This window comes from Lindgomyces ingoldianus (genome assembly GCF_010093535.1).
Source record: "Lindgomyces ingoldianus strain ATCC 200398 unplaced genomic scaffold BDR25scaffold_15, whole genome shotgun sequence".
NCBI lineage: Eukaryota > Fungi > Ascomycota > Dothideomycetes > Pleosporales > Lindgomycetaceae > Lindgomyces > Lindgomyces ingoldianus.
In genome coordinates, this window is record NW_022985176.1 from 1,305,837 (window position 1) to 1,325,413 (window position 19,577).

General features: G+C 46.1%; 8 protein-coding genes across 8 annotated transcripts; 4 read left to right on the forward strand and 4 right to left on the reverse strand.

Moving 5' to 3' along the window:
• Positions 1–716: 716 nt before the first annotated feature.
• On the forward strand, positions 717–1,399 carry BDR25DRAFT_30699 (uncharacterized protein). The gene is made up of 2 exons (XM_033690756.1): positions 717–958; positions 1,015–1,399. Exons 1-2 carry the CDS (start codon positions 829–831, stop codon positions 1,257–1,259), a joined length of 375 nt encoding a protein of 124 aa, XP_033547960.1. The 5' UTR covers positions 717–828; the 3' UTR covers positions 1,260–1,399.
• On the forward strand, positions 1,084–2,926 carry BDR25DRAFT_30659 (glycoside hydrolase). The gene is made up of 3 exons (XM_033690661.1): positions 1,084–1,377; positions 1,585–1,665; positions 1,746–2,926. Exons 1-3 carry the CDS (start codon positions 1,316–1,318, stop codon positions 2,851–2,853), a joined length of 1,251 nt encoding a protein of 416 aa, XP_033547961.1. The 5' UTR covers positions 1,084–1,315; the 3' UTR covers positions 2,854–2,926.
• A 3-nt stretch (positions 2,927–2,929) lies between these two features.
• On the reverse strand, positions 2,930–6,840 carry BDR25DRAFT_355027 (uncharacterized protein; the record flags this gene model as incomplete). Its single annotated transcript, XM_033695394.1, has 15 exons — positions 2,930–2,953; positions 2,994–3,112; positions 3,144–3,303; positions 3,358–3,429; positions 3,489–3,570; positions 3,621–5,369; positions 5,423–5,458; positions 5,534–5,609; positions 5,663–5,674; positions 5,741–5,828; positions 5,899–6,091; positions 6,117–6,143; positions 6,201–6,293; positions 6,383–6,523; positions 6,809–6,840. The coding sequence occupies 15 exons, from the start codon at positions 6,838–6,840 to the stop codon at positions 2,930–2,932; spliced, it is 2,904 nt and encodes a 967-aa protein (XP_033547962.1).
• A 1,312-nt stretch (positions 6,841–8,152) lies between these two features.
• Positions 8,153–9,528, forward strand: BDR25DRAFT_261554 (uncharacterized protein). The gene is made up of 2 exons (XM_033686706.1): positions 8,153–8,326; positions 8,386–9,528. The coding sequence occupies exons 1-2, from the start codon at positions 8,158–8,160 to the stop codon at positions 9,495–9,497; spliced, it is 1,281 nt and encodes a 426-aa protein (XP_033547963.1). The 5' UTR covers positions 8,153–8,157; the 3' UTR covers positions 9,498–9,528.
• Positions 9,529–9,573: 45 nt separating this feature from the next.
• On the reverse strand, positions 9,574–12,109 carry BDR25DRAFT_355029 (uncharacterized protein; the record flags this gene model as incomplete). Its single annotated transcript, XM_033695395.1, has 13 exons — positions 9,574–9,815; positions 9,848–10,060; positions 10,127–10,149; positions 10,201–10,232; positions 10,302–10,494; positions 10,542–10,581; positions 10,614–10,712; positions 10,765–10,787; positions 10,829–10,997; positions 11,093–11,107; positions 11,157–11,716; positions 11,769–12,011; positions 12,075–12,109. 13 exons carry the CDS (start codon positions 12,107–12,109, stop codon positions 9,574–9,576), a joined length of 1,887 nt encoding a protein of 628 aa, XP_033547964.1.
• A 951-nt stretch (positions 12,110–13,060) lies between these two features.
• BDR25DRAFT_355030 (uncharacterized protein) lies at positions 13,061–14,729 on the forward strand (the record flags this gene model as incomplete). The annotated part of the gene is made up of 4 exons (XM_033695396.1): positions 13,061–13,082; positions 13,165–13,228; positions 14,591–14,609; positions 14,664–14,729. 4 exons carry the CDS (start codon positions 13,061–13,063, stop codon positions 14,727–14,729), a joined length of 171 nt encoding a protein of 56 aa, XP_033547965.1.
• A 766-nt stretch (positions 14,730–15,495) lies between these two features.
• BDR25DRAFT_325392 (P-loop containing nucleoside triphosphate hydrolase protein) lies at positions 15,496–16,935 on the reverse strand (the record flags this gene model as incomplete). The annotated part of the gene is made up of 3 exons (XM_033692214.1): positions 15,496–16,593; positions 16,645–16,764; positions 16,795–16,935. 3 exons carry the CDS (start codon positions 16,933–16,935, stop codon positions 15,496–15,498), a joined length of 1,359 nt encoding a protein of 452 aa, XP_033547966.1.
• Positions 16,936–17,221: 286 nt separating this feature from the next.
• Positions 17,222–18,263, reverse strand: BDR25DRAFT_286592 (uncharacterized protein; the record flags this gene model as incomplete). Its single annotated transcript, XM_033688263.1, has 3 exons — positions 17,940–18,263; positions 17,592–17,888; positions 17,222–17,544 (listed from the first exon to the last, which is right to left on the reverse strand). Exons 1-3 carry the CDS (start codon positions 18,112–18,114, stop codon positions 17,222–17,224), a joined length of 795 nt encoding a protein of 264 aa, XP_033547967.1. The 5' UTR covers positions 18,115–18,263.
• Positions 18,264–19,577: the final 1,314 nt, after the last annotated feature.

A 19,577-nucleotide genomic window follows, 5' to 3' on the forward strand; every position in this document is an offset into this window, starting at 1 on the left:
CACCGGTGGAGAGGGATACATCCTAGCTTCTTGCACCGCATTGTAGAGGTTCCCGCCCCTTTGGAGCTCAAGGTGCAGCGATTCCGAGGCACCACCTCACCTTATCACGGCTCAGAATAGCGAACCAGTTGTAACGCCAGATGCAAGTATTGTGGAGGGAAGTGAGGGAGTTGGAGCTGAGGATCAGATTGGTGCCACGCTACCTGTCGTGATCCCGATCAATGAGGGGGGGTTTGTCTCCTACGTAGAGCCGCTGATAGAGAGCAGAAAGGATTCTGTTGCCAGATTTCCACCGCACGATTTCTCTGGCGACGAGGTTAGATGAATGCGGCAAATTATTTTGATGAAGATCTTCACTGGAATGAGGCGTTGGAGGCGCAATAATTGGCAGCGATTGGCGGCCGGCTGCACCCCCGTTCCGTTCCTGAACATCACAAGCTTGCCTCATCCCTTAACAACAACTGTGGAAGCCGTCGACACGCATGTTCCCTGCAGCGAGATGGCGACTGGATTTTTTTCGCCGTCACGTCAAGCTTTTCAGCCTGTTTTTGGCATCCGTCGAATCGAGGGCTTCGCGAACTGGCCAAGCTGTTTCACCCATTGAGCTGGACCACTTAGAGACGTTGATGACGCCGGTGCCCTCCCCTTTCTGTGAGCTCCACACTCAACCCTTCTCCACTCCACCACAACCTCCCTCGGAGGGTCCAGCTATGGCGGTGCGGGCCACCACTCCTCGCATGATGTCCTGGGGTGTTTGTGCGGCGAAGCACATGAATTTTGGCCGTCATTATTGATAACGACCCACACTTTTGTAGATTCAGTGGACCCATGTTCAGGATCAGTTGCGGGGCTAGCTTTATGCAGCTTTCAGGTAGGTTTGCAGCGGCCGTAGTATCGTTCTCTCTTTTTCGTCCTGTTGTTTCACAGCGAGTTTTCGTCAACACGTGGGTTCACTCAGGTGGGCAGTCCTTCTTTTAGGGAACAAGTCATCCTTTCATCTAATATTCAATCTAGCTTTTTTTCTGCAAGCCAACGGTCAGCCTATCTACCAGTCGTCTGCCCCGATCCTGCATGCAAACTTGACTTCATCCTTGTGTGTTGCCCCGGCATTTAATTCCGCGCACAGCCTATCGTTGTCATTCGTTGTAGTTTCTTTACTTATTACCCTACGCGAGGGTGTGCGTCAAGGTTCCCAGCATTCCAGCATTCCTTCTTATTCTGCTGGCGACTGTTTACTTCTCTCATTCTTGTTCCTGTAACTGTGTTACTACGTCTTGTTGAACGTCAGCTTCATCTTGACCTACATTGCAACATTATGATATTTTGGCGTGTGATATCCGCGGCCCTAGTCCTTGGATCCGCATTTACTGCTCCAGCGTAAGTTGTCCCAATTTAGAAAGTGCAGGAATTCTACTCCACGTCGTATCGTTCGACATGATCCGCTCCACAACTAGAGGCAGTGACTGTTAGGGATGTTAGCGCATACCAGTCTCAACCCCTCAGCGTGGTCGGAAGATCTCTTGGAGCATGAAACCTTTCGGATTGGTATTTTCATCGACGAGGACAAAGTACTGACTTTTGTAGGGAGAAACGCGGAGTTGCATTCAGTTGGGGATCGGAAAAGTTGCGAGGTGTGAACATTGGGGGATGGCTAGTGCTTGAACCGTACGTCAACGTTCCCTTATACTAAAGCCCAAGTTTTTGGGAGGGTTGGTGTAGCAGAAGTTAATCTAACGCATATCTAGCTGGATTACACCATCCGTTTTCGAAAGTCTTGGTCGCTCTGATGTAGTGGATGAGTATACTCTCGGCCAGAAGCTCGGTCATGATGCCGCACTCGCTATTCTACGGAAGCACTGGGACACATGGGCGACCTGGCAAGACTTTAACAAAATCAAACAATCAGGCTTCAATGTCGTCCGGATACCCATCGGATATTGGGCATACGATACATTTGGAGCTCCGTACGTCCAAGGCGCAGCCGCTTACATCGACGCAGCCATAGACTGGTCAAGGGGTCTGGGACTAAAAATAATCATCGACCTTCATGGCGCCCCCGGTTCGCAAAATGGCTACGATAACTCCGGTGAAAGACTAGCAAACCCAACCTGGCAAAGCGGGGACACGGTAAAGCAAACTCTCCAAGTGCTCAAGACCATCTCCGAAAAATACGCTCAGACCAAATACCAAGACGTCGTCATCGGTATCCAACTCCTTAATGAACCCTTGATCGTGAAACTCAATGAAGCCGGCGTTCGCCAATTCTACCGCGACGGGTTTGGTCAAGTACGAACGGTTTCTGATACTCCTGTCATCCTCCATGATGGATTCAAACCGCCGAATACATGGAACACATTCCTCACACCTTCAGACAATAACGCACAGAATGTTGCCATCGACCACCACGAATACCAAGTGTTCTCTCCCGAGCAAGTCGCCATGCAACCCTGGCAGCACCGCCAAGCTGTCTGTAACAACGCCGAATCCTATAATGGCGCTGACAAGTGGACATTCGTAGGGGAATGGACAGGTGCTATGACAGACTGCGCCAAGTATCTCAACGGCTTTGGTGTGGGTGCTCGATATGATGGAACATATCCCGGAAGTTCCTACGTCGGTACCTGTGGCTTCCAAAACGATATCACTCAGTGGCCGCAAACCTACAAGGATGATACGAGGGGATATATCGAGGCCCAAATGATGGCCTTTGAGAAGAAGACCCAAGGGTGGTTCTTCTGGAATTTCAAGACCGAGGGCGCGGCAGAGTGGGATGCGTTCAGATTGATTGACGCGGGGGTTTTCCCGCAGCCGTTAGATAAGATGAAGTTTGGAGCCATTTGCACCAATTTCTAGAGCTCGGAGGTTGAGCTCTAAGAGACCGGTTCTCGATATTGACATAGGTCATATTCTTTTAGGATACGTCGCGCTTTCAGAGAACAGTCATATATCCACCCTAGCATTCCTTTTCGGTTGACAGCATTATCCTTCGGCACAATCGTTAGAGCGATGCTTTTCTCGACATTCCGTCCCTCCAACTGCAGGACACTGGCTGGAATCGCAGAAAGAGCAATAGCAAATCCATATACCCGCAGCCAGGCCACAAAATCGAGCCCTTTCCTCTATAATTTATATTCGTATTCCACCTGTTCCAAATAGCGACGAGGGGCATGTGTAATTATTTCTCGGTGGAAAGTGGAAAGATGAAAAAGAAAGGAAATCCGAAATTTGTCCTAATGTTTCAACATATTTGGAATCTTCCTTCTTCGAATTGAGATTTCGGTGTGGATACTGGGCTTGTGGAGACTGGAAATAGTTTCAAGAACCTCTTTAACCAATATACTTCTCTGTTATGTTTACTGGGCTGTAAAGTTGGTTTTTTGCATAACTGTTGAGGGAACCTCTGTTTATTGGCAAGTGTGCGCTGAAACACTAAATTCGACCTAGTTCAGCTCTTCTAACTAGCCTGCTATCCTAGAGCAACAATGAACAAAACTCAAGGCTTCGAAGACCTTTGACCTCGCCCTACAATGGAGGAATATCGGCACCAGGCACTGCTCCAATATCAAGGTACTTTCCGGGAAGTTAGCCACCTCTCGTTTGTTGAGTGACGGCAAAATCACATTAATAGTGGCTCCCATTTCTTCTTCTTCTTCTTCGATGGCTTATTGACAGACCGTCTTATACCATTTCCTTCCTCGAGTGGAGATGTTCGCTGAGTTTCGCTCGTACTTTGAGAAACCTTACCTTGTTGGAAACGGGCCCATAGATCCTTGCTAGTATCATTTGAAGTTGAGGTTGGTCGCCCCAGTTGTGGAAACGGCTCTGTTTCTGCCAGCCTCTCCAACTGCTTCACCTTCTGTAAAATGGCACCCATGCCACTAATGCTGGGCTTTTGAACCGAATTAACGCCCGAGGAAGCCTGGGCCGGTATTTTAGCCCAAAAAGTCTTAGCAGCGTGCTGCGCACTTGCTTTTGGAATACCAAGTTGCGGGAATGACGATAAGGGAGGAGGCTCGGTAGGTTCCGACTTTTTTTTCAGCCCCTGCATTCCGCCCTCCACCAAGTCCGCAATATCCGAAGAGTTCAATGTGCAATCTTCAAAATTTGTTCCTCTATATTCAGTTCCATCCTCATCCATCAAAGCCAGTGTTTCTGAGTTTGAACTTTCAAGAAAATCCCACAGTTTAGCATAGCGGCTGTCACCAGAGGGTGATGCTTCCGACTGGAGCTTATGGAATGTGAGAGCCTCATCTTCGAACGAGATCCAAGGCCGTCCAATCAGGAGGGGGTCCTCTTGAGATGCTGTTACAGGCGTTGCTTTTAAAAGCAGGTTCCTCACCCGTGGATCTGGATGCCTAGAGGCAATAGCCCTTGCAGTGACAGGGTGTGAAAAAGGAATCTCAGGTCGAATATCAGGATTGGCGCCGTGCTGCAGGAGCATTAATACGATCTGGTAAACATCTTCATGCAGCTCCCTCTTAATGAAAATATCCTTCCTAGAATCCTCTCGGAGAACATGATATAAGGCGGTGCTGCGGTTATGCAAACTATGGACGTTTACACGCACTCCGGATTGCGATCCGCGTTCCAGATAGTATTGGACTAAATTTACGAGTTTCGCCCCGCACGCGATCTGCAACACTGTGCCTCTTGTCTTTCCAAGGGGCACATCACCGGAATCTACCTCTTGAGAAAGTATCAAAGCCACATTCTCATGTCGTTTGAATATGGCTACCGCGAGCGGAATCCTCATTCCGTCAACGAAATGACTAGCCCCAGATTCCAGAAGCATCTTGACCATCTTTTCATGCCCATAGAAAGCTGCGGTCGCGAGTGGGGTTGACCGCTCGTTCATTACCCCTAGTCGGAGCCCACATTGAGTATTTACATCTCCCCCGAGATGTAGTATCATTCGAGCCATTCTGTTAAGGTTCCTCTTGGCTGCATAATTCAGCAAACTGCTTCCGCCGTATCGCACATTGTAGCGAAATATATAGCCCATGATAAGTGGGTAAAACCTCTGGCTTGCTTGTGCGAGACGACTACGATCTTTCTGACGTCCTAGGTGCTGCACGATTTCGAGAAGGAGTTCATTCGGCAGGGCGACAAGCCCGACATTGTACCGATACCGAACCAGGTAGTCCCTAGTAAAGAAGTGAAGTTTGTAGTTAACCCTACCAAGGCGTCTGACATCTGAAATGCAAAGGAGGGAAACAATGTCGAGGAGAATTTCGTTTGGCAGGTTGAGAAGCCCTGTCGGCGAAGGATCCTTGCGGTGCGCTTTCCTGGCCATAATCGAGCGTTGTGTGGGTGGGTTTACGAATTTAGGTGCATTGTTGTGGTGAGATATCAGGCTGGGCGTGGGGAGACTTGAGGGCATTAGGCAGCAAGGTAGCACAGCCTTAGCAGTGCCTTCTTTCACGAGCATATCACGTGGCTTTCACTCTCACCTGGGTCGCTTATACAGGTGGTATATAGCTCATGTACTAATTTAAGCAGCACTAGATATATAGCTGTTATTCCTCTTTTCTACCTGTCAAACGAATGGTTCTGATTTCTATACAAGCAATGAATTGTCTCAAGTTCTCCTAGAACATCTCCTGTCAAATCTTCCAATTGGTGAATTGATACAAATTAGATTTGATTGAATGTCCAGGTTCACCGTGGCTCTCGGCTGTCTTCCCAAGTGTGTGAAAGTATTGCATAAGAAGAGACTGTATCGTTACCTACTAAGTCTTACTATGGCTGAAACCCGCCGGTCTTGCTACGTATTTAAAGACGCATTGCTTGCCGAGGAGTCCGATAGGCGCAAGCCGTAGGAATAGGGTCTTGGGTGTTAAAGCGCAGCAACCTATGTGAAGCGACAAGAGTATGGCAGGTCGCTTATCTGCTAAGAACCACAGCTCTCGCCATCAGGGTTAACGAAAATACAGGATAATATGAACACTGCTGTACGAAATAATCGGCTTTAAAAGCTAGACGGAAGAGTTGTGAACTATAACCAATATGCCACAGGCTGGAGTAAACTGACCCTTCTTGACTGCTGAGCTTACGAGAAAAAGTGCTAGTTTGCGCCTCCGGGGCTATGATACTGCATTGCTTCCATCATCCACTACACCGGTAACGTTATCTCAGCTTGATCACTCACACACACACTCATACAGACTGGAATCATCTACAGCCTACCCCCACCTGCTTACATGAACTGGTTCTGCCGTGCCTGGCGTTGCCTTGATTTTATGAGGCGGGGATTTGAACAGGTTCTGCTCAGAGCCTCCAGAACCTCAACTCTGCTCTCGTTCCAGAATCGGATTTTATGTTATTCTGAGCATTCGCTAGATAGGGAAAGGCTCTACACAGCCACAGGCTTAATAGTTATCACTAGTAGAGTACACTAAAACAATAATGTGAGATGTGCGGGGTCGTATTGCACGAGCCAGGATTAGTTCTCGCTTTGATCAGAGGTCCTTGCAAACCCGCGTAGCAACCCTGCGTTAAATTGCGCGCCACAGCAGACAGAAGGCTGATAACAACTTCTTAGCCAGGTAGCAAGGCTCTAAGGCATAAATAAGATCCTTTTATAAGCACAAAGGGTAGTAAGAGCTTAACAGTAGTTCTGTAGTGAGGGAAGCCTGTTATACTATAGAAGGAGGCTCTCTGCGAATCAGGCGGGAAGGCGACGATGCAATGTAATATATAGGTAGGAGTGGTCTAGGATGTTTAAAAGCAGCTACAGCACACAGCTTATACAAAATTCTTGTCAATATCAACATATGTGTAGAGTTATAGTGGCTTAAAGTCATAGTACCCTTCGTATTTTCCGGTACAGTGGGGTTCCATGATTCAGGGACGGACGTTACGACAATACCTTTTAGTATACTCTATATATACTTCTATTTCGGTAGCAATAAGGATTTTTTTTCCAAGCGACCGATATCGCAGGTTGGTCGTATTCTTGCGCTTTTACTCTTAATGCCTAGATGAACATTACGCCATGGTTTGTGGAATTTCGAGAAACCCTTTCTCACGCCTTTGCGATAAAATCAGATACCTAAGAAACACGACCAGGGTACCAATGTTCCTACTCATCTGCCTCCAAGAGATGGATGCTAAATATACTGACGAGCATTTCAAACTCAGTCATGATAGCATCTATGAGATAAAATGTGCGACGGATAGAAATGCAGACATTGTGGAACTTGAACAACCACAGGCAGGCTATCGCGGCGTCTATGGACGGATATTTATGGAGGGTATTTTACCCCGGAAGCTATAAGATCTGCGGCCACGTCTGATGACCTCGAGGCACCTGGTTTTGTGGCAATAAGTCATAGGTGAATGTGGCTTTCAGCAACCTTGGCGACTTGTGATCATACATGTCAGGCGCATTTGATACCGGTTGATTCCCTGAATGAGGAGAATACAGGCTACATATCAGTTATATCAGAGGGGTGCCATAACGATATTTCCCGAGTAATGAAGAAGTTAGATGGAAAGGGTGAGATTCTCTTTGGGTGCAACGACTTAGTCCTCAAATAACGTGCCTCTCCCAACGTTCACAAGTTTATGTCTAGACAGTAAGCGACCAAAATATCTCGTGTTTGAGAAGACTCAGTTCATGCAGCTGCTATGATTATAGCCTCATGGCAAAGAGAGACAACGTTCTCATGTCTCAATAGCAAAACGTTCCTACAGACAGCTGAAGCAAGCCAAAGGGGCAGCGCAGCAATAAAAACCTTTGCCGTACAAGCCATGGCCTAATCAAAGGTCTAGCTGATATTTGTTTCGCACGGTAAGAGGCTTCATGGAGATGAAGAAAGGGAGCGCATATCGAAGATCGCAATTGCGTGCTTTTTACTGCATTCCGCAAGCTTGCGATCGTGGTGTGCAGGACATAAAGAGAACGGGAGTTGTAGGCGCAATGTAAAGTGCAGATGCTTGGGGGGAGAGCATCAAGCAAGCCGCCCAGCTAAACCACGGCGTAGCAAGCACGACCGAGAAGGATTCTTTTCTGGAGGCATCAGGTTGCGTGTCCTCTTATTTCCCATTCGCCTCCTCGTCATCACACTCCAGCAGTCCCGTGACAGACAGCATGGGCTTCCTGTCCTTCGCGCTGCGCTCGGTTTGCTCACATGCAACCTTCACCTTGCCGCGATAATGTCAGGCGACATTCTGGTGTACCTTCTGTCGCGCAATCCCCCCACATTCGCAGTATCCAGCCTGGAACGCGAAACAACAACAATTCTGGTTGGATGTTCGAGGTCTAAGGGTGAGGATGTAGAATACTTGCAGCGCTTTGCAAATATTTTGAACGGGTTAAAAAAAGGTCGGCTATATGGCGCTTAGCAGACTCACCACGAACACAGTGCTAATGAGTATGCCCAGGCGCAATGTTCGAAGCCTTACATGCAAAACTCCAATTTAAATGGGAAAAGGTGTACGACACGACCAATCCATTTGGAGATTTCCGTCAAGTCATGTATCAGACTGCGTGGACCTTCGACATCGAACATGATGTGCTGCTCTGTGCTAATCGGAGCGGGGTTAGAAGGACACCGCTCCGAGTTCTTCGACAGCGCACCGCAACTCTAGACGACCTTAAACCGTTAAGCCCGCCTTCTTCTCCAATGCCTACACTACGAGCTCTTCCTACAACGTTCTGGAAGCCGGAAGTCCAGGTCTCTGAGAAAACTCGGACATTTACTCATCGTTTACTCCGAGATTTTAGCCACCAGTGGAGGCACATTCTTCGGCGGAGCTGGAACGACACGACTTCACGCGTGCTGGCACGTGGGGTTATCCGACTCTCAAGCCTTGATTTCGAAGTCCGTGAGGTGACTAAGGAGCGTGGTGGTGGTCTGCGAGGTCACTTCGTGTGGGTCACCATGCTTCCAGAATGGGAACCGTTCACGACTAATATTGCGCTTGTCGGTGGCGTCCATCTCGTAGTCTGCCAAACCGTTCAAGAAGGGCTATCAACGGCGCAGAATCACGCGGCGTCCCAAGCTCTTAAGACTGGTAAGATGGCGAAATCTAGACCTGCCAAACCAGATTATATCGTCTTATCAATGAAATACATCATGCTCTGTCGGCTTGGTGGCTCAGCGGGACTTGAGCATACGCGACCAGAGCCGCTGTTCAATGGTACTACCTCTCCCCCAGATCTGGCATTAGATTATCTCGTCTGGGCAACTACAAATCCCTCGGTAACTCGACTGCATTTGATACCTACTGAGGTCCAGGATGTTATACTAAGCCATCTATCTGTAGGGCCTGTTGAGCCGGCTCGAGTTGGTTGTTTGCTTGGCATAGGATCGGAATTCACGTGGAGAGATGGCCAGGCCAGCATTGCTTTGGAAGAAACGCACACTGCCCGTACACCGTGGACTCCTATTGACTCCCAAATCTGGTTTGGTCCTCATATGAGCGGCATAGTGTACAGGGGGCAAGTATCGTTGGCGCCCACTATTGGAGTAAATCTCCTGCATTCTCACTAGGCTATCCGCAGCGAAATTACATACATTCGATAATAAAAGGCTTCCTTTTAAGACTGCTTCTTGATTGCTCTTTCGCTCATATAAACGGGAGTGGATTCTCTTTCATGTAATTCAGCCAACCGGTGACTTGGTCAGCGTCGTTTCGCAAGTGCATGCGACCTGACTTCGCGGTGAGAGCCCTCTTGTCCGCTGTGTATACTTGTATATGCATTCCAACGTAGACGGTGCCGAAGACCTTCGAGGGGGGTTGTCCGTCTCTTGGCAATGGAGGCTTAACTGGTCCTCCGTCCCAGGCCACGGTGACCCGGCTTTCTTGGACTCGACCAGACAGTAGTCATACGTATACAAACTCCCCCCAGGACGAGAGGTAATTTTGAGCACCGCAAAATCCAGGATTGACGATGCCCCGTGTTGTCCTCGTCTCTCTTCTTGAGTAACATCGAATCCCTCAGATATCCTGAAAATCTCTTGTAGGACGGCTTTCATAACCCTTCGATACAGATACTCAGGAGAGTCAGGTGTTTCTTCGACGGTCTTAATATGAGTTTTGACGACGTCCAAATCTAGGTAGTTTCAAGGAGTAGGAGGGTTAGGATCAATGCGGGTGATCCTCCCGGTCCGTTCGTTACGCATGTGGAGAACGAAAACATTACTCAGATGCTCTCGCATTTGCATTAAGTCATTGGGGGGGCTAGAATCTCACCATTGCCTCCAGGACTTTGAGGTATCAAGCGGCTAAGTATCCTAGGAGATAGATCAGGTAAATAGGTTCAGTCGCCAGTCCTCAGAGGCTTTGGCACTCACGTTGGGGTGGTCCTCCCAGCCAGCCGGGATTGCATATTGAATAGCTCCAGTCTGCTTGTTGTTGTAATAGTCCTGGCCAGCCGCCGTGGCGCACTGTGTCCAGGCTCCGTTAACGAGGTCCCCCAGCTCGTAGCTAGTACTGGAGCTAGCCATTTTTTGAAGTATTTCGAATTGGGATGATAAATTTATGAGCCTAACGGGACTGCACTGACCTATCTAGCCAGGCTACGGCTATCGAACATATTATATATCTGTTCCCCAAGGATCACCAGCTGCTTAACTACGGTTCACGCCATCAAGGAGAATCTACACTCAGAGCAGTGGTTTCACTCTGAACCGTCCAATTGGGGCGCAGCCGCGCGGCTACGGGAACGTGTTTGATAATGTGAGAAAGATCGCAAGGCGATTGGCCTTATGTGAGGGGGCTGGCAAGGCGGCGATGCGCCCGTCCTACAACCCGGACCGTGCCGCAGGCCATTGTGCTGCCTAGTGGGTCACGCCTGGAATACATGTTGGCACTCACCTACCGAGCCTGACCTGGATGGGCTGGGGTAGAAAGAGCGAGGTTACGGGGAATTGGATTATTGATGACTTTGACAGACCAATTCCGTTCTTCTCTCCATCCCTTCTCTCTTCGACACAGTCGCCTATACGGGCTGTTAAACCAACTGACTGGAAATACTAGAATTTCATATACTCACTATGATTGGCAAAAGTACTAAAGCCTTGAGAAATTAGACTTCCAGGGGAAACATAACTAGAGTCATTCTAATAGGCTCTTTAGGAGTCACTGTCTTCTTGGTCATCTGCCTCCATTAGTTCCAATAAAACAAAGGTTTTTCACACCTGTCTCACCTATACCTGTCAGACCTATGGTCTCAAGTGCCTCTTCTTTGATTCCATTCAAAGGCAGAGACAACACATATCCGGTAGTGGAAGCACTTAGAAGATCATTAATGTTGATGAAGTTGCACTCCGGGCTCAGGATGGCTCGGGGCGAAACCTCCATCTCAGAGTTGTCTGTTTTTGTCGTGTTTTGACTTGAATAGTACGGCCCGGAAGTGGCCTCTTCAGCCTCGAGATCAATATCCATAGGATTGCCATCTTTGATTAAATATAGATCCTCTAAAGTTTTTGATCGAGTGAGAAAGCTTTCCTCAAGCGGTTCAGCTTTTAGTACAAGCTTGCTAAAATGTTCTGGTTTAGGTGATGGTCCACAACCAACAAAATCGACATTGAAGTTGCTTGTCAACTCGTTTTGAGATGAGCTGCTGATTTCCGCTTTGGGTGAGATTCTTGCATGAGCTGAGGAGGGGTCATATGGGAAGCGAGTCGACAAGGTAGTGAGATCCAAACAAAGTGGATTGAACGAGTGGATTGTAAGGTCTGAGGAGCTCGATAGAGCTCTGGGCTGACTATATACTGTACGAGAGAGGAGCTATGCCTAATGAGTGAATAGTGCAGTACATGGGTATGATATCGCGTGAGACACGTGCGACAGAGATCCCCCTCGAGGACGAGCCTTGTCGCTCTGTTAATTCCATGGCCATTGTATTAACTGTGAAGTTATGAAACTGGAATTTCACATTGTCCTTCTCCTCTTCTTTTGGAACCACCTGTGGTGCGCGGAGATTGGGAGTGCGTAGATTCGGAGTTTGTACGCTCTTGTTGCCCTCCTCCACAACACTCCAAAGGTTAGGTATTTGGACGCTGTGATAGTTATACAGGTGGAATTTAAATTCCAGAACAAAGCTAAATAACCTATAGCAACACCTTTTCCTAACGCAAGGATTGCTAAAGTGTTCCATATAATGTTTAGCCTATGTGTGGCGCCATGTCTATTAACGCATCTGCTGTGAGGCAGGCAATTAAGGGTTAATTAAGCAGCACTCACAAAATCCTGCAGCTGCTAAAACTCTACTATATATTAGTAGATTAATCTATACAGGAAAAATTTCTAGGTTGTTAATATAGGATTAACAATAATTTTCTCAGCCTTCCTTGCTGTAGATCTAGATGTTGCATAAGAAGTAAAACTTAGCAATCTGTAAATACAAGACTAAGAAGTTTAATAACATTTGTATATATGTCTCTAGTTATATGCTTGCTTTTTTAAGTAAGAGCACAAGGCTCTAAGCTAGGCCAGAACATAACTTCCCTAGGCTAAAGGTAGTAGGCAACTAAGTCTAAGATAGTTTGTATGCCTATATCGCTTCTTAACTTAACCTCTTTAAAAAGATTCATCTCTGGATAAAGCCTCTTAGCTAAGAACATAAATTTTATGTTTGTAACTAAGCGCATTGCTAAAGTTCTGCTTAGTTTGCAGCTATTTTAACTCCTTTTATTTTAGTAATTTAACCTGCTGTTTTAGCTTACTTAGTTTTTAGTTAAATGTTTTACTCTCTATCTACTCTAGTAAATCTTTATATGCTTAACTTTGTTAAAGCTTGTAGAGTTTTTCTGCTAGCAAAGACTATAGGAGATTAGGAATATAAGGGATGTTTAACTGCTAGCTAATCTTAAGAACGTCTTCTTGTTGTTCTAGTCTAAGGAAATTAGTAGCGCTATTAATTGTTTCTCTAGGTTAATAGTGCCTAAAGAACATTCTAGCCTTTATGTAACCTCTAAGACGCATTTAAGAGGACTTTAAGTAGTCTTTATCTTTAATCTTATATTAGCAGCTAGAAGGATAGACAGAATGTGTTTTTAACTTATAAGCTTTATTAATCCTAAATCTTCTAATGTTTGTCACGGTCGGCATGCTCAAGCTACAAGCAAGAGGTGGTGTAACTCAACTAGATTAAACTAAGGAGCAGAGGAGCTGCTCTGCGAGTTTAAATATACATGTGTGCCCCCTGCCAAGGCGCTACTCGTAGCACTAGCGTGCTACTCGTTGCGCAAGCGAGGGAGCTGATGCCGCAGAGCATGTGAGGCGGTACACGCCGTCACAATGTTGTGGAAGTTTAGAGGATTAGCTATTCCTGCACTGTAACAGTCCTTATTATGTCTATAATAGACTGCACTTGCTTTCTTAACTTTACTAGAATTATTAGCTGCACATTTAAAGAAGTTCTTATTAAGAAATTTATTCTTCTAGTGTATCTAAGCAAACCTTTGCTCTTCTTTAATGTTAATATTTAGGAGTTTTTGCAGGAGCTTCTTCCTATCTAAAGAATAATAATCTTAAAAAGGCATTCTAGCAAGCAACATGCTTAAAGAAAAAAGAAAGTTGTTTTAGTAAAAAGGGCTTTTAAGGTCTTTATAGAATGTACAGTGGCCTCTAAGTTAGCAGTTAGTATTAGAGCGCGTGAGAACACAACTAGGAATCACCTGTCCTGTAGGTTGTCGCCCTTGCCTTTCTTATCTTTTGTAAGTCTGATACAAAGCTCTGTCTTCCTCTTCTCCTTGTTAAACATTGCAACATGCATACATCCTAAATATAATTATTAGCTAATATTCTAAAAACGCTATGCTAAGTAGTTACCTAGAAATGTAATCCTCTTAAGTCACGTTTAGCATCATCTTTTAAGTCTTCTTTAGGGTCCTCTCTTCTGTCAGACTTGGCAAACTTGCTAATCCTACCCGCGCTGTAGAAATTTGTAGTAGTTATATAATGCTAAACAAACCTCACCCTTAGTTTAGCGTGTACAACATGACTTTGTCTCCACTAATAAACACTTAGGACCCTGTAGTGAAACTTGCCAGAGAACTTTAATTCTCTTGCGTAGAGTTGTAGGTGTAGTGCCTTCTTAAGGAATCGCTTATTGTACTAGACAAGATTAATATTAAGAGCATATTAGCGTACTTAGTGCATGTCTTACCTTTGTTATGTGTTCCTTATTTCTAGGGGAGATTAGGTGCCTGTTGTCTGCACACCATGCGCAGAAGTTGTTCTAAGCGTTCTAGACTAAATTGTAAACTGCAGTAAGTTGTCTCTTTTAGTTACAACTATTACCCTTTCTATTCTAGCGTTTAAAGTAGTAATTATCTCCTTTTTTGCCCTTTATACTAGTCCTAATTAAGAGCATAAAGTCTTTAAGGTCTTTAGTGCTCTCTAATCTTACATCTGGACAACCCATCTTAAACCTGTAAAGATTAGCTCCACTAAGGTTATAGTATAACAGGTGGCGCGGAACTTACAGTCCCCACTGACGGCCCTGCCTGTTCTTGTTGGCTTTGTACTGCTTGCTAGAGTTGTCTTCTATAGTTTTGTTCTTGACCTTTAATAGATCTATAGCTGCAATAGTTGCAATACTGCTTGCAAGAAACTCTTGCTCACGCACAGTTAGTGTCACAACCATTATGATAGTGAAGCTCTGAGTATAATAAGTGAATCCCTATGTATGGGGGAATGCCATCCAGGAAGAGGAAGAAGAGAGAACCAGATGTCCTAGTCAAGAAAGAAAGAGCGAACCAGCTTCACTATAAACGCTCCAGATAGGCCAAGCTATAACACCTGGAGCACCGCGTTTACACAGAGCATAGCTAACTGCAACTATCATCTATTAGGCCATGTGTTCTAAGCGGTCTTCGCAGTCTTTGCAGGATCCCAAAACTGGACTCCCCTAAAACCCAGTAATTCGGCAGGGCGCCGCCCTAGCGCAGACACCCGGTACACCATGAGGCGCAGTAAATACGTTAATTACAAGCAGATATGTACTGTACAGAACTCTGAGTAGTGGTAAGGTTCCAGTCAGTTGCGGGAATGCTTGTACATTGCCATTTGAACATATTTCGAGAGTCGCTGTACAGAGCCCCTGCCACATAGTATTTGAAGATAGTCAAAGTGGAATATGCGTAGACTAGCTGCTGATACGTGATCGTATGAACGTCTATCCCTTCACTGCAACTTGCATCTGTCAAAAATGGCCACACAGCAACAGCGTCTGCGTCAAACAGTGCAGGATTTTGCAAGGTCTGTTGATATGCGTAGTCTTTGTAACTAATTGCTCCTCGCGGACTAGAAGACTAGATTCTCTGCTTCAGCATGGGTCAATAAACTAGCAATCAGGGAACCATCTGGCTCGCTTGAAGAGTATTCTCGCGCGCTCGATCAAGTCTCCGACGACTTGCCCGAACGTGGTGGATCGACGCTTGAAAAGTTCGGATTCTAGGTGTCTACATAGAAATGTTTGTCTTTGTATGTATCTAGATCACACGGCAAAGGTGGGTGATTATGTTCTTGTTAACCATTCTACCTCTGTTCTTTCCGCCCATTCTGACGCTTCAAGAGCTGAAAGTACTCTCCTTTCCTTCTAATTAACTCCTGGTGTGTGCCTCTTTCAACAATATCGCCATCTTTGATAAAGAGAATCAAATCCGCATCCATGATGGTGGATAGCCGGTGGGCTACAAAAAACATCGTTCGTCCAGATCGAAGCATCTGGAACACCTCCTGAACTTGCGCCTCTGTTGATGAGTCCATAGCACTTATTGCCTCGTCAAGGATGACAATCTTTGACTTCCTCACTAGTAGCCGTGCAATAGCCACGCGTTGAAGTTCGCCGCCGGAAAGCTTTACGCCTCGTTCCCCGACTTTGGTATTGTAGCCGTCAGGACGGGACATGACATTTCCATGAAGCGCCGCGTCTTTGCATGCATCAATGACTTCCTCATCTGTTGCGCCAGGTCTTGAGTACCGAACATTCTCGAGAATTGTTTGATTGAAAAGGCAAGGATCTTGAGGAACGACACCGAGAACATTCCGTAAGCTTCTAAGAGTAACGTCGCGTAGATCTTGATTATCAATCAAGATAGATCCACCCGTTACATCGTAGAAACGGCAGATCAGTTTGAGTAAGGTCGATTTTCCGGCTCCCGTCTTACCAACGAAGGCAACCGTCTTACCGGGTGTCGCCTCAAAGTTGATACCATTGAGAATTTTCTTCCCTGTTGAACTATAGGAAAACTCAGCGTTACAGAACTCAATCTTCCCGGTGGATACTTCGAGTTCGTATGAGTTCGGTTGATCTGAAACTGACGGTTTCGTGCGGAGCAACTGTAACAGGCGTTCTGCGTCGATGAAAATTGATGTCATGTTAGAGTGGGGCCATGCTATCATCTCAAGAGGGTACGTCATCGTTGCCCAGAAAGATCCAAGGGTGACAAAATCGCCAGTTGAGGCATCCCCAGAGGAAATTTTTCGTATCGCGAGGAGTGAGGCGCTGAGTAAACTCAGGAACATGATTAGTGCCTCAACTGCATTTCCCGAATTCATCCAGTTTCGGTACGCCCGTTTAGCATTGAGCGAGTCCTGAACAGCTCTGGAGTAACGATCTTTCTCTGATTCAACCTGGTTGAAGTACAAAACCGTCTGTCAGTTCCTAAGAGACTCATTCACTACGTTGCTCTCAGCCCGGGATGTCTCTTTGTAGGCTCGCCGGCGAAGCTGTGTCCAGTTCGTGAGCTTGATCGTAATACACACGTATGAAATGCCGACAATGAGGGTCGTGAAGGCTACATACTCATCGAATAGAGATGTAACATAGCACACAGCCACGACAAGGTCAACGACAACGGGAGGTATTTTGAGGAGGAATAATTTTGCAAGGTCATTGATTGAATTGCCTTGTTCAACAGCTCTAATGATCTCTGCGGAATCTTTGTTGCTGTGGAAATCCATGGAAAGTGTCATAACATGTTTGAAGGCAAGACGGCAAACTTCTTGGTATGAAAAATTCTGAACTTCCATAAGAGCCCTGCTTTTGATGATTCCAAGGCGCCCAGCAGTGTCCCTGAGCCAGGAGAGAAGAATCCAGATTCCGATTTCGTAGCAGGCTCTATCGAAATCGCGGTCACCGTACTTTACTGCAGGGGTCAGAAACCAATTCGATAGAATTACCTCCATTCAATTTCATTAGTTAAAAAACGTGACATTGCCCCTTCGTTCATATGGCATTTGCAGCTCGGACCACTTGGGCTCAAGACGTAGCATTCCGGCGCAATGAATTAGACCTAGACCGAGAACGACGCCTTGCTTGCAGAATAAGAATAAATTCATGGCCATCTAAAAGTTCACCCAAAGGCCAGTCCATCGACTCCCGCACCCATGCTAATGCTTCAAGTGGCTCTTCATGGTCGACGAAGAATCCAGTATCAACACTAGACACAAGACCACTAGTATCTTCAGAACCAAAAAGCTTACCCTGTAGCTTAGCATCCCGAACATAACCTACTGGCGAGGCTTTTATTATCGATTGTGCGTTGTCTTTCATGAACTCGAGTGAGGCAGTATCGATCGGCCCTGGTGGAGGTGAGTAATCAGATTCAAGGACGGTGGCATGCACTCACTCTTGTATGCTCTTGACGCAGCTAGACAAGCAGCTGGATGGGAGCTCATAACACCGTAAACATCGTCCCCATCTAGTCTGACCTCGTCGAGAAGTCCAGCAGCAAGTCCACGTTCACGGTAGTCGCGGTGAACGACTAACTGAGTGATCCAGCAAATAGTCCTGCCATCAACAGACCATCGACAGGCGAACGCGTTACCAGCGAGATGACCGTTAACGGTGACTCTAACATATGAAGAGATTTTGCTGGGGAGATATTTGTTTTGAAGCCTTTCTTTGCTTAGCCGAATGGGACGACCTAATCGCGATGGTCAGTTTAGTAGCACAACTTGTGACACGGAATACCTACCTGCTTTCGCAAACTTTCCCATTCGCTCTGCCGCATGTTCGCCCCAAACGCCATAATTCTCGGAGAAGAGCTTCGCGGCTTCATCGAGCATCTCATCCGTGACTTCGTCACTCTTAAATCCTTCATAAACCTTCTTGTCCATGTTCAGGGGACCTCTTCGCCTGCGCGTACACATGCTGTTGGTGCGATGGTCTGAATCTGAGGCTTGAGGGTAAATGCGACTGATTTTCGTGCACGCGTCGACGATTTCATCGGGGTGGTATCAGGCTAAATATTCTAATAGTGGCGAGGAATGTCGAGAAGCGTGGTTTCGGAGGTCCTCAATGTGTCCCGTCATGCAGGATTCAGAGAGCGCTTATCCCAGACAGAGAAGAGTGGGATTGCAGGTTTCGCGTGCGTACAGTTCATACACGCTAAAAACTCGCTTAAAAGTAGAAAGTGTTATGTTAGCTTTTAACTTTTTTATATCCAGCTTAACTTTTTTATGTCTAGCTTAACTTTTATATATGTAAGGTTAACTTTTAGCTACAAAGCTAGTATGTAAAAGGTAATAGCCCTATAATAAGAAGTAGAAGACATAAATAGCAGTGTAAGTATATTTTAATTATAAATTAGAAGCATATCTAGCGTATTCTAAAATATAATTATAATTAAGCTTTTTTATATCTAGTTAGAAACTTACTAATTTATATTTATAATGTCTTTAAATACTATACTTTCTTTTATGCTTTTTTTTTTATAAAAGTTATCTAGTAATACTACTGCCTAGTTAAGTAAGCTTAAACCTTAGTTAATAGTTTTATAATTAATACATAAAATGTTGAATGGGCTCCGACAGCTAGCTGCTTATGGTATGAGCACTTAAGTAGCAGGAGTAAGAGTGGTGTACGGTGTGCACAGCGTACGAGGTAGGTAAGGTGAGGGCAACATGTTTCTGGTTCTATTGCTCTTGTCTTTCCTCCGTACGGAGGAAAAGGGGGATATCTAGATGTTCGCGCACAGAGGTTCGCGCACAAGCATCATGTGACAGAGATACGTGATCCTGCTCGTGCGCGATCGCTCGTATCCAGACTGTGACGCTGCTGCTGCGTACAGACACTGGCAACTTTTCTTTTTGTCCAAAGAGTTGCCTTCCGTACGCGTTACCTCCCTTCTGCCTGTGTAGGTCTATCTAATTACATTCTGCCTTTACTCCACCCCATTTGTTAGGACTTGCCTCAGTGATGCCGTACGTTAAGATAGGCTAGTTGCGCCATGTGGATAGCTCTATGAATGGTGTAGAGCGTTTTGGGCTATTGTTGTCTAGCCTTTGTGCGCTTGCCTTGTGAGTGATTTAGCAGTGTACAAACTGTTTCGTGCGGGGTTTTGTGCCGGAATGGTGTGGGATCTTTGCGTAGGCAGGTGCGTAGGGAGGTGTATATAATAAGGTCTCCCCTCCTCCTTTACCTTCTCTTCTTTATCCTTCACTCTCTAAGCCCTACTGTACCATTCCCTGGCTCTTTTCTCTTTTTGTACGGTGCTGACAGTGACAGATACTCCCGCCTGCACACACACACACACACACACACACACACACACACACACACACACAGAGAGAGAGAGAGAGAGAGAGAGATGTCTCTCCAGCCTTCCTCCTCT